Here is a 13091-nt window from a genome sequence, read left to right as displayed (position 1 = left end):
AGAGATTGAGGATATTTGCACCTAGAGGGACTAGAAAAACAAGAGCAAGCCAACCCCAAAGCTAACAGAAGAAAATAAATAACCAAAATTAGAGCTGAACTGTATGAAATTGAGATGCGAAAATCCATACAAAAGATTAACTAAACCAAAAGTTGATTCTTCCAAAGAATAAACAAGATGACAGACCACTAACTAAATTGTTAAAGAAAAAAGAAGACAAAATAAGTACAATCAGAAATGACAAAGGTGACATTATCACTGACTTCACAGAAACACACACACACACACACACACACACACACACACACACACTCAGAGACTATTATAAACACCTATTCACACACAAACTAGGAAACCTAGAAGAAATGGATAAATTCCTGGAAATATACAATCTCCCAAGATTGAGCCAGGAAGAAATGGAAATCACGAACAGACCAATAATGAGTTCTAAATTGAGTCAGTAATAAAAAACTTCTTCACGACAAAAGAAACCATCAGCATAGTAAATGAACAACCTACAGAATGGGACAAAATATTTGCAAACTGTGCATCCAACAAAGGTCTAATATCCAGAATCTGAAAGGAACTTAAGCAGTTCAACAAGCAAAGAACAACCCTATTTAAAAAATGGGCAAAGGACATGAACAGACACTTCTCAAAAGAAGACATACTTGCAGCCAACAAATATATGAAAAAATGTTCCACATCACTAATCATTCAAGAAGTGCAAATTAAAACCAAATGAGATACCATCTCATGTTAGTCAGAATGACTATTAATAAAAAGTAAAAAAAATAACAGATGTTGGTGAGATTGCAGAACAAAGGGAAGGCTTGTATGCTGTTGGTGGGAAGATAACATAGTTCAGCCACTGGGGAAAACTGTGGAGATTCCTTAAAGAGCTTAAAACAGAACTACCATTCAACTCAGCAGTCCCGTTACTGGGTATATACCCAAAACAAAATAAATCATTCTACCGAAAAAACACATATAATCAATATTCATCATATTATTGCTATTCACAATAGCAAAGACATGGAATACAAAAAATAATTTTTGCTTTAAGCCTGACAGGTCTTTGGTTTTTCAACAATTAAATATTGTAAGAACTCAGTTCAGGCTTTCAGGTGTTTGAACTCAGCTCTTTAGACTCTTTGCCCTCACAGCTTTAGAATATGGTAAATGTTGTAAGGGGAACACCAGTCATGCATTTGTTGCAGTTACACTTTCTCAAGGGAAATTCATTTCATTAGTACTCTTGCAAATAATTTTACTGTTTTTCTGACTCAGCCCCTTTATTGGGGTTGGCCCTTCTGACTTTTGACTGAGAGCCTAGTGAGTCTTTAATTCCTTACCTTTAAAAGTTCCCTCCCTCAAGCATTAGTTATTAAGCCCCCTGCCTTAAGCAGGTACAACATTTGGCAGATGTTTTAAGGAGGAGAGCTGATGTGTGTTTGTCCCAGGCCTTTCCATCTAGTGGGACTTGCCATGAGTATGAGTGAGATTTCAGTCTATTACTCTGACTCAGCCCCCAGCCTCCCATACCACCCCAACACTCAGGAAATGTCTTGTGGGGGAAATCAGGTGGGTATTCTGCTAGATTCCATCATGTCACACCATCGTGACAGCCTTCATGTTCATCAAAAGCTTGGTGATTTCTCTTTGTCAGTAGATTATGACTACCTACACCAAGCCCTTGCGTAGAGTCACCAAATATCTCTCTCTTGCATAGTAGTTGGTAATATTTCCTCATTGCTTCTATAGCTCTAAGACTTTTTTTAAAAAAAATATGATTTTTATAATTCATTCATTTTGTTTGTTTGTTAAAGTAGGAGTGATGGTATATGGCTACCTACTGCATCATATCTATCCTACTACATCCTACTTGGAAATGGAAGACCCATTTAGATTACCCTTAACTTCTCTCTATAATATATCAATAGTATTCTATGTAAAGGTTTTTCATCTTTTATTATACTTTATTAGGTATTTGATATTTTTGGTACTATTTTTATGACATACTTTTTATATTTTAATTTTATAACTTATTTTTTTTTAATTTTAATATTATTATATTTTAAGTTTTAGGGTACATGTGCACAATGTGCAGGTTTGTTACATATGTATACACGTGCCATGTTGGTGTGCTGTACCCATTAACTCGTCATTTAGCATTAGGTATATCTCCTAATGCTATCCCTCCCCACTCCCCCCACCCCACAACAGTCCCCGGAGTGTGATGTTCCCCTTCCTGTGTCCCATGTGTTCTCATTGTTAAATTCTCACCTATGAGTGAGAACATCCGGTGTTTAGTTTTTTGTCCTTGCGATAGTTTGCTGAGAATGATGGTTTCCAGTTTCATCCACGTCCCTAGGACATGAACTCATCATTTTTTATGGCTGCATAGTATTCCATGGTATATATGTGCCACATTTAATTAATCCAGTCTGTCGTTGTTGGACATTTGGGTTGGTTCCAAGTCTTTGCTGTTGTGAGTAGTGCCACAATAAACATACGTGTGCATGTGTCTTTATAGCAGCATGATTTATAATCCTTTGGGTATATACCCAGTAATGGGATGGCTGGGTCAAATGGTATTTCTAGTTCTAGATCCCTGAGGAATCACCACACTGAATTCCACAATGGTTGAATGAGTTTACAGTCCCACCAACAGTGTAAAAGTGTTCCTATTTCTCCACATCCTCTCCAGCACCTGTTGTTTCCTGACTTTTTAATGATTGCCATTCTAACTGGTGTGAGATGGTATCTCATTGTGGTTTTGATTTGCATTTCTCTGATGGCGTGACTTCCAACTATACTACAAGGCTACAGTAACCAAAACAGCATGGTACTGGTACCAAAACAGAGATATAGATCAATGGAACAGAACAGAGCCCTCAGAAATAATGCCGCATATCTACAACCATCTGATCTTTGACAAACCTGACAAAAACAAGCAATGAGGACAGGATTCCCTATTTAATAAATGGTGCTGGGAAAACTGGCTAGCCATATGTAGAAAGCTGAAAGTGAATCCCTTCCTTACACCTTATACAAAAATTAATTCAAGATGGATTAAAGACTTACATGTTAGACCTAAAACCATAAAAACCCTAGAAGAAAACCTAGGCAATACCATTCAGGACATAGGCATGGGCAAGGACTTCATGTCTAAAACACCAAAAGCAATGGCAACAAAAGCCAAAATTGACAAATGGGATCTAACTAAACTAAAGAGCTTCTGCACATCAAAAGAAACTACCATCAGAGTGAGCAGGCAACTTACAAAATGGGAGAAAATTTTTGCAACCTACTCATCTGACAAAGGGCTAATATCCAGAATCTACAATGAACTCAAACAAATTTACAAGAAAAAAACAAACAACCCCATCAAAAAGTGGGCAAAGGATATGAACAGACACTTCTCAAAAGAAGACATTTATGCAGCCAAAAAACACATGAAAAAATGCTCATCATCACTGGCCATCAGAGAATATAACTTCCATGATAAAGAAAAATCTAATGGACTTTTAAAAATTTGATCTTGTGTCTTGCAACTTTTCTAAAAAATTACTTACATCCTAGTAAGTTACATGTAGATTCTTTTGGATTTTTCTATGTACACAATTATCAAATATGAAAAGTAACTATTATTTCTTCCTTTCTTATCCATACCTCTTCTTTTTTCCTGCCTTACTGCTAATACCATTTAACACCTTTACTAAAATATTGAATAGAAGTGGTGAGAGTTGGCATCCTTATTTTGTTCCTAATCTCACAGGCAATATTCTCAACATTCTACTGTAAAACAATGATTGGTTTAGGGTTTTTTGTAGTTTCTCTTTGCTATGAGTTTTTGTCACGCATAGTTACTGAGTTTTATTAAATGCTGTCTCTGCCTATATTGATATGGTCATGTGTGTTTCTCCTTTATTCTGTTGAGGTGGTTAATCACTTTTTTTTTTTTATGTTAACTCACCTTGCATTCCTGGGGTAAACTATCATGGTAGAGATTCAACTACACACAAATGTATGTGTGTGTAAAATGAGAGCAAGCACACAGCATACGCACACATGCATTACATTTTGTTGTCTAACATTTTGTTTAGGATTTTTGTATTTATGTTCATAAGAGAAATTGACCTTTTTTTCTTTTCTCATAATTGTCCTTTTCAATTAGTGAATGGTAGGAGTATGGTAGAGACTCAAAAGTTCTACTTTTGTGATGTATTCTAGATATTACTCTAATACAATACAACATTATTCTCTTTTCTTGAAACTTTATTTTCAAGTGATTTTTTGAAAGTTTTATTCTTTTTTTTTTTTTTTCTTATAGAGACAAGGTCTTGCTCTGTTACCCAGGCTCTGGAGTACAGTGGTGCAGTCATAGCTCACTGCTGCCTCGAACTCTTGGTCTCAAGCAATCCTCCTGCCTCAGCCTCCTCAGTTGCTGGGTCTATAGGCGCATGCCACTGTGCCTATTTTTTTTATGTTTTATAGAGACCGTCTTGCCACATTGCCCAGGGTGGCCTCTAACTCCTTGGCTCAAGTGATCCTCCTGCCTCAGCCTCCCAAAGAACTGGGATCACAGGTGTGAGCCACTGTGCCAGGCCTTATTTTCAAGTAATTTTAAAGTTACAGAAAAGATACACATATAATAGAGTTCCTTATACCTCTCTCCTAGCTTCTCCTGTTGTTAACATCTTTTTTTTTTCGTTTTATTTTTATTTTTTTGGAGACAGAGTTTCGCTCTTGTCGCCCAAGTTGGAGTGCAATGGCACAATCTCGGTTCATTGCAACCCCTGCCCCCTGGGTTCAAGCGATTCTCCTGCCTCAGCCTCCTGAGTAGCTGGGATTACAGGCATGCACCACCACACCTGGCTAATTTTTGTATTATTAGTAGAGATGGGGTTTCACCATGTTGGCCAGGCTGGTCTCGAACTTTTGACCTCAGGTGATCCACCCACCTCGGCCTCCCAAAATACTGGGATTACAGGCGTGAGCTACCGCACCTGACCTATTTTTTATTTTTAAACTTTTAGGTTCAGGGGGTACATGTTCCAGTTTGTTCTGTAGGTAAACTTGTGTCGTGGGGGTTTGTTTACAGATTATGTCGTCACCCAGGTACTAAGCCTGGTACCCGGTAGTTTTTTTTTTTTGTTTGTCTCCCCTGTCACTTCACCCTCAAGTAGGCCCCAGTGTCTGTTGTTCCCCTCTTTGTGTCCATGAGTTCTCATCATTTAGCTCCCACTTATAGATGTGAGGATGCAGTATTTGGTTTTCGTTCCTGCATTAGTTTGCTAAGGATAATGACCTCCAGCTCCATCCATGTTCTGCAAAAGACATGATCTTGTTCTTTTATATGGCTGCATAGTATTCTATGGTGTAAGTATACCACATTTTCTTTATCCAGTCTGTCATTTATGGGGCATTTAGGTTGATTCATGTCTTTGTTATTGTGAATAGTACTATAATGGACATTTGTGTGCATGTGTCTTTATGGTAGAATGATACATATTTCTTTGGTTATGTACACAGCAATGGATTGCTGGGTCAAATGGTTCTGGTTTTAGCTCTCTGAGGAATTGCCACACTGCTTTCTACAATGGTTGAACTAATTTACACTCCCACAAACAGTGTATAACCACTCCCTTTTCTCTGCAACCTTGACAGCATCTGTTATATTTTGACTTTTTTATAACAGCCATTCTGATTGATGTGAAATGGTATCTCATTGTTGTTTTGATTTGCATTTATGTAATCAGTGATACTGAGCTTTTTTCATATGCGTGGTGGCCGCATATATATCTTCTTTTAAAAAGTATCTGCCATGTCCTTTGCCCACTAAGTTCCTTGTAAATGCTGGATACTAGACCTTTATCAGATGCATAGTTTGCAAATATTTTCTTCCATTCTATAGGTTGTCTGTTTACTCTATTGATAATTTTTCTTTTGCTGTGCAGAAGCTCTTATGTTTAATTAGATCCCACTTGTCAGTTTTTGCTTTCGTTGCAATTGCTTTTGGTGTCTTCATCATGAAATTGCCCGTTCCTGTGTCTGGAATGGTATTGTCTAGGTTGCATATGTGGTATCCACATCATCACTGGTGATGTTAACTGATCACTTGGATAAGGCAGTGCTTGCTAGGTGTCTCCAGGATGGAAATAAGTTACTATTTCTTCCTTCTTATATTCTGTTTTTTGAAATCCAGTCACTCAGTTCAGTGCATACACAAAGGAGGAGGGGAAGATTAAGCTTAACCTTCTTTGATGGGAGGTATTCACATCTGTTATCTGGACTTCTTCTTAAAGCAAAATTTACTGCTTCTTTCCAATTATTTATGTATTCAATTATTTACTTGCTCCACTCTGTTTTAATATTAATTCCCTATGATCTCAAGATATAACTACAACCTTAAAAACTCCTGGTTCTTCCAGAACTCCTTGACAGAATGCTCTGTTTCTTGTTTATCTTTGTACACTGTGTGTATTTAGCACAGTCCCCTAATTTATAGTGGACATCCAGTAATTTAAAAAAAATGTATTTTCAATTCAGCTGAAAAATAGCATTTCCTCAACTAAATTATATAATTTAACATTCTAAATTGAAAGTAGGTTTTAAGATAAAAGTAAACGTGTGATAACATTGTATCAAACAAAGTAAAGGGTACTGCTGAAATTTTACCTTAATAATGTTTGACATTGATGTGTCCACAATATATTCCTATAGCTACTTAAATATTCCTTGAAACCACTTTTGGAAAGAGATTTCAGTCTCTAATAGACCAAGGATATAACCTGCTGTATTCCTTCTCTTTTTTGGTCAGATTACCAGAGAAGATGAAGACTCCACTTTCTGCCTTCTCTGAAAAATTGTCATCTGATGCAGTCACTCAGATAACAACAGAAAGTCCAGAAAAGACCCTATTTTCATCTGAGATTTTTATTAATGCTGAAGATGGTGGACATGAAATTATAGAGCCTGGTAACCAGAAGCTATGCAAAGCTCCTGTCAAGTTTGCCTCATCATCTTCAGTCCAACAGGTTACTTTTTCTCGTGGCACAGATGGTAAGAGAATGTGATTGCATTTTAGATTGTTAGACCAGCTCTTTTGTGTAGTTATCTTAGAAATTTGTGGTTGTGTCTTTCTAGTCAGAAAACCTAATTTTAATTTAAGAATTAGGGTCCATATGATTATATCTGTCTTTTATTTGCATAGCTGTCAAGGGAATATGATTTATTATATTTTATCTTAATTTCTAGCAGAGTTAACATGTAGAACTCATGCCATTTGTGGTTAAAACTTATTTTTGTCTCATCGTATTTGAAATAAAAATGCAAGTAGTTCATAACAACTTGAAAGTAATTGAGGTCTGCTTTTAAAAGGGCAGATAAATTATCTTGTATTATAGTAATGTTATTACTATATAGTGTGTATATAGAGAGAGTATGTATATACTAAATACTATAACAAATAGATGCATAAACATGTGACAGTGCAAACACAATAGCAGTTTATCTCTTACTTATAAAGCAATCGCCAGAGACCCAGGTTGTCTTCTTGCTCTGTTTTCTTTAAAATACATAACCCAAGGTTATGTTGGATTTACCTTCATGGTCAACTGGAAGGAACAAAAAGCATGGAGGAGCACATATAGGAGATGTTTACAGGTCAGGTCTGGAAGTAACCCAAATCACTTTCCGCTGGCCAGGAATGTGGTTTAGCTGTGTTTTCCAAAATGAAGAAGAAATGGATTTTGGTGAATAGGTAGCAGTCTGTACCATAAGGTGAACATTTAGAGTGTTTTATATGCTATAGTTTCAGTGATATTTTGATAGTACCATATAACATTTAGAATTAGAGCAAATTGTAAATTATTTTCTTTTTTGGGTAAGTAGCAGGAAAATTAACAATTAAGTTTCCATTCTTCCCCAAATGAAGATGGAGACTTTACTTATTTTTAAAATATTTACTATTTTGGACAAATCTATTCAAAGTACATCTTAAGTTTCTCTACTTATACAAAAAACTTGTCCATCTACACATATAGATGGAATATACCTAAATGTAAAGAAAATTGTTTGGTTCAGCATTTAAATTGCATTGAATTTAAGTAAGTGCATTTATATACTAAGATGATTATAATTCTTGAACATTTTTCTTGTGAAATTAAAGCATACCAAAAATATATATATAGTTTAATAAATTATCACAAAGAACACCTTTATGTGTTGGTTACCTGTTGTTACAGTGATACAGTATAACAAACAACCTAAAAAATCTCCATGATTTATAACAGCAGACATTTGATTTTCTTACTCACAGGCTTATGGGTCAATTGAACTTTGGTTGGGCTGGCTGTAAGCTGCAGAAATGGTTTGGGTCTGTTCCAGATACTTCTTTCTGAGACTCAGGCTAATGGGTCAATAGCTATCCTAGAGTGTGGTGTTCTCATGGTGGTGGCAGAAACACGAGAGGAAACAACTATAAAAGCAGCGTGTGGTGGCTCACGCCTGTAATCCCTGCACTTTGGGAGGCCGAGGTGGGCAGATCACAAGGTCGGGAGATCGAGACCATCCTGGCTAACACAATGTCTCTACGAAAACCCGTCTCTACTAAAAATACAAAAAAAAAAAATAGCCGGGCACTGTGGCGGGCACCTGTAGTCCCAGCTACTTGGGAGGCTGAGGCAGGAGAATGGCATGAACCTAGGAGGCAGAGCTTGCAGTGAGCCGAGATCATGCCACTGCACTCCAGCCTGGGCGACACAGCGAGACTCCGTTTCAAAAAAAAAGCATATTTTAAACTTCTACTGTCATCAAATGGATCAATTTATAGAGGCCATGATTTATGGTTCATATAAACTTTTTATCAAAGAATCGATATTATTTGGTTTAGTAATAAGTGTTGTTTTCAACACTGTGGGTCAAAAGTAAAATTTTATGAGGTTTTTTTTTTTTTTTTTTTTTTTTGTACAAAACATTTTAAGGTACAAAGAATCGTATGTTAACTACATGACTACTTACCCATTAGTCTGAATTAACAAGTTCCTCTACCCCTCTCCAGTGCTTTTTTCCTTTCCCAGAAGCAGCCATTATTTGCTATGTATTCACTTCTTCCCCTAGACAGGCAGTCCAGTGTAACCTTAAGACTACTGCATCCAAAACAAAGTTTTGGAGAACTTCAAAAAGTTCTTTATTTGTCTCAGGTCCATCCCCATGTGATAGTCATTTCTGCTCTGGGTCCATTGTCATTTTGTCCAATCGTTGCTGTTAATTTTCTCCAACCCTGTGAACTGCATGGCATATTCAGCCATTGCTATCAAGCTTAATATATACCGATGGAGAAAGAAAATTAATAAATAAGTATTCTAACAATAACTATGGGAACGACCAAATAGAATTGGAGGCTACAGCTTTTTTTTTTCTTTTTTCTTTTTGCCTGATAGAGTGGTACAAATATTCCTAAGTTGTCTCAGACTAAGGTTGAGGTCCATTTTTTTTTTTTTTTTGAGATGGAGTCTCGCTCTATCTCCAGGTTGGAGTGCAGTGGCATGATCTTGGCTCACTGCAACCTGCACCTTTTGGGTTCAAGGATTCTCCTGCCTCAGCCTCCCAAGTAGCTGGGACTACAGGCGCGCACCACCACGCCCAGCTAATTTTTGTATTTTTAGTAGAGATGGAGTTTCACCATGTTGGCCAGGATGATCTTGATCTCTTCACCTCGTGATCCGCCCACCTCGGGCTCCCAAAGTGGTGGGATTACAGGCGTGAGCCACTGTGCCTGGCCAAGGTCATTTTTAATTAATTTCTTGACTGGACTTTCTTTAGAGGTCACTTTGCCATGCCCAGTGATAGAAATTAATACCTCTAGGTGTTAATCATACTCCTTTTTAAAAGTAACCTTATTTCTTCTGGATAATTCAGGTCAATCACAGATTTAGTCAGCAATCTGTAAGCTGCTGTATGTTTTGCTTTCGTGATATAAAAAATGTTAAGTAGCTAGGTGGCTCCCGTCCCTGGTAGAATTGTCCCTTTCTTATTTCTAAGATCTTCCATCTAACAACACTCATAGTCACAAAGGTTGAAAGCAAAAACTTCTTAAAAAACTTCTTTGTTCCCAAATGCATGCGTTCTATGTGGTGCTCGGTATAGGCAAGTACCATCTATGGTTCAGAGCATATCCCAAATCCCATAAGAAAGCATTATAGACTCAGAAAGTGGTGTTCCCCAGCTTATGCCATAACACTTTTCAGTAAATAGCTCACTCACTTTATTTATTTATTAATTTTTTTGGGTTTAGCATAGTTGTGGTCCATAAGGCATGGATAAGGACAGTAAATCCCTTTAGGCATCAACTTTTTGTCTCATTTCCTTCATTTGGAAGTGAGTTTCTTCCTTAGAAGCAGGCTACTAACAATGTGGAATTCATTGCCAAAATGTCATCAGAATGATAGAGTTGCCAAGGATGGTGACACAGTTCTAAGTAATATAAAGATTATTGTTTCTGGCCAGGCGTGGTGGCTCACACCTGTAATCCCAGCCCTTTGGGAGGCTGAGGAGGGTGGATCACTTGGGGTCAGGAGTTTGAGACCAGCCTGGCCAACATGGTGAAACCTCATCTCTACTAAAAATACAAAAATTAACCGGGCATGGTGGCACGTGCCTGTAATCCCATCTACTCGGGAGACTGAGGCAGGAGAATTGCTTGCACCCGGAAGGTGGAGGTTGCAGTAAGCAGGGATCGTGCCAGTGCACTCCAGCCTGGGCGACGGAATGAGACTCCTTCCCTGCTCCCCACCAAAAAAAGAAAAGATTATTGTTTCCAGAGAAGGAGAGCTCATTCTACTCCAGGACAATCAGAATCAGTCTAGAGGATTTTGGGTTTTATTAACTAGAGATGAGCAACTAGGAGTCCATCTAGAAATGGTTACAGGATATAAGAGAAAACCGTGGTCTATAAGAATAAGGATAAATGGAAGGAGCTGGAGGCGTTTGGCCATGAGAAATGGTAGCTACATTGAAAATTCATAATCATATGAGCAATACAACCCTATGAAATGCTCAGAAATAACCTAAACAAAAATTTTAAATGACCTAATGCAGGAAACACTAATCCTTTTTGTAAAGATAGAAAATAATAATTGACTAAATTAAAAGAAAGGTATGATTCTAGAATGGAAGGCTGAATATTGTAAAAATATCATTTATTCCCACATAAATTTATACTCTAATTCTGCACAAAGTTCTAATGGAACTGTTGTTTTGAACTGCTTAATTTATCTTTACAAATTTATTTTTATTTTTAATTTTTCTGGGTATATAGTTGACATAGATATTTATGAGGTACATGAGCTATTTTGATATGGGCATACAGTGTATAATAATCCCGTCAAGGTAAATGGGATATCCATCACCTCAAGCATTTATCCATTCTTTGTGTTAACAATCCAGTTATATTATTTTGGTTATTTTATTTTATTTTTTATGTATTTATTTTTTTTGAGATGGAGTCTTGCTCTGTCACCCAGGCTGGAGTACAGTGGCATGATCTCAGCTCACTGCAACGTCTGCCTCCTTGGTTCAAGCAATTCTCTTGCCTCAGCCTTCTGAGTAGCTGGGATTACAGGCACCCGCCACCATGCCCGGCTAATTTTTGTATTTTTAGTAAAGATGGGGTTTCACCATGTTGGCCAGGCTGGTCTCGAACTCCTGATCTCAAGTGATCTGCCCGCCTCGGCCTCCCAAAGTGCTGGATTACAGATGTGCGCCACCATGCCTAGCTGTCTTTTGGTTATTTTAAAATGTACAATGAATTATTGACTGTAGACCCTGTTGTGCTATCAAATACTATGTCTTACTGATTGTATCTAACTATATTTTTATACCCATTAACAATCCTCACTTTCCCCACACTGCTCACTACCCTTCCCAGCCTCTGTTAGCCTTCTTTCTCTCTCATGTGTGTCCATGAATTCAGTTGTTTAAATTTTTAGATCCCACAAGTAAGTGAGAACATGTCAAGTTTGTTTCTGTGCCTGGCTTATTTCACTTTATATAATGACCTCCAATTTCATCCATGTTGCTGCAAATGACAGGATCTCATTATTTTTTATGGCTGAATAGTATTCCATTGTGTATATGTACTGCCTTTGTGTATATGTAATAGATTAATTTATCCATTAATCTATTGATGGACACTTAGGTTGCTTCTAAATTTTGGCTATTGTGAACAGTGCTGCAGTAAACATGGAGTGCAGAGTTATCTCTTTGACATACTGATTTACTTTATTTTGGTTATATACCTAGCAGTGGGATTGCTGGATCATATGTTAGCTCTAATTGTAGTTTTTTGAGGAATCTACAAACTAACTGTTCTCTGTAGTGGTTGTACTAATTTACATTCCCAGCAACAGTGTACAAGAGTTCCCTTTTCTGCACATTCTTGCCAACATTTGTTGTTGTATATCTTTTGAATAAAACCATTTTAACTGGGGTGAGATGGTATCTCATTGTAGTTTTGCTTTGCATTTCTCTGATGATCACTGATGTTGAGCACCTTTTCATATGCCTGTTTGCCATTTATATGTCTTCTTTTGAGAAATGTTTGTCCAGATCTTTTGCCCATTTTTAAATTGGATTATTAGTTTTTTTTCCTGTAGAGTTGTTTCAGTTCTTTATACATTATGGCTACTAATCACTTGTCAGATGGATAGTTTGCAAATGTTTCCTCCTATTCTGTGGTTTGTCTCTTCACTGTTGTTTCCTTTGCCATGTGAAAGCTTTTTAACATAATGTGATCCCATTTGTCCATTTTTGCTTTGGTTGCCTGTGTATGTGGGGTATTAGTCAAGAAATCTTCGCTAATCTTTAATGTCCTAGAGAGTTTTCCCAGTGTTTTCTTCTAGTAGTTTCATAGCTTGAGGTCTTACATTTAAGTCTTTAATCCATTTTGATTTGATTTCTGTATATGGTGAAAGATAGAGGTTTAGCTTTATTCTTCTGCATGTAGATAACCAGTTTTCCCAGCACCATTTGTTGAAGAGACTGTCTTTTTCCCAGTGTATGTTCTTGGCACCTTTGTCGAAAAT

The 13091-nt window shown here is 37.1% G+C and overlaps 1 protein-coding gene across 1 annotated transcript in view; it reads left to right on the top strand.

Moving 5' to 3' along the window:
• ALMS1 (ALMS1 centrosome and basal body associated protein) overlaps positions 1-13091 on the top strand; it is a 161781-nt gene that overhangs the window by 58205 nt on the left and 90485 nt on the right. The window contains exon 5 of the mRNA XM_058428814.1: positions 6827-7068. Within this exon, the coding sequence (XP_058284797.1) occupies positions 6827-7068 (242 nt within the window). The remainder of the gene's footprint in view (positions 1-6826; positions 7069-13091) is intronic.

This window comes from Hylobates moloch, unplaced genomic scaffold (genome assembly GCF_009828535.3).
Source record: "Hylobates moloch isolate HMO894 unplaced genomic scaffold, HMol_V3 SCAFFOLD_15, whole genome shotgun sequence".
In the NCBI taxonomy this organism is placed as follows: Eukaryota; Metazoa; Chordata; class Mammalia; order Primates; family Hylobatidae; genus Hylobates; species Hylobates moloch.
This window is presented reverse-complemented; position numbering and strand designations above follow the sequence as displayed.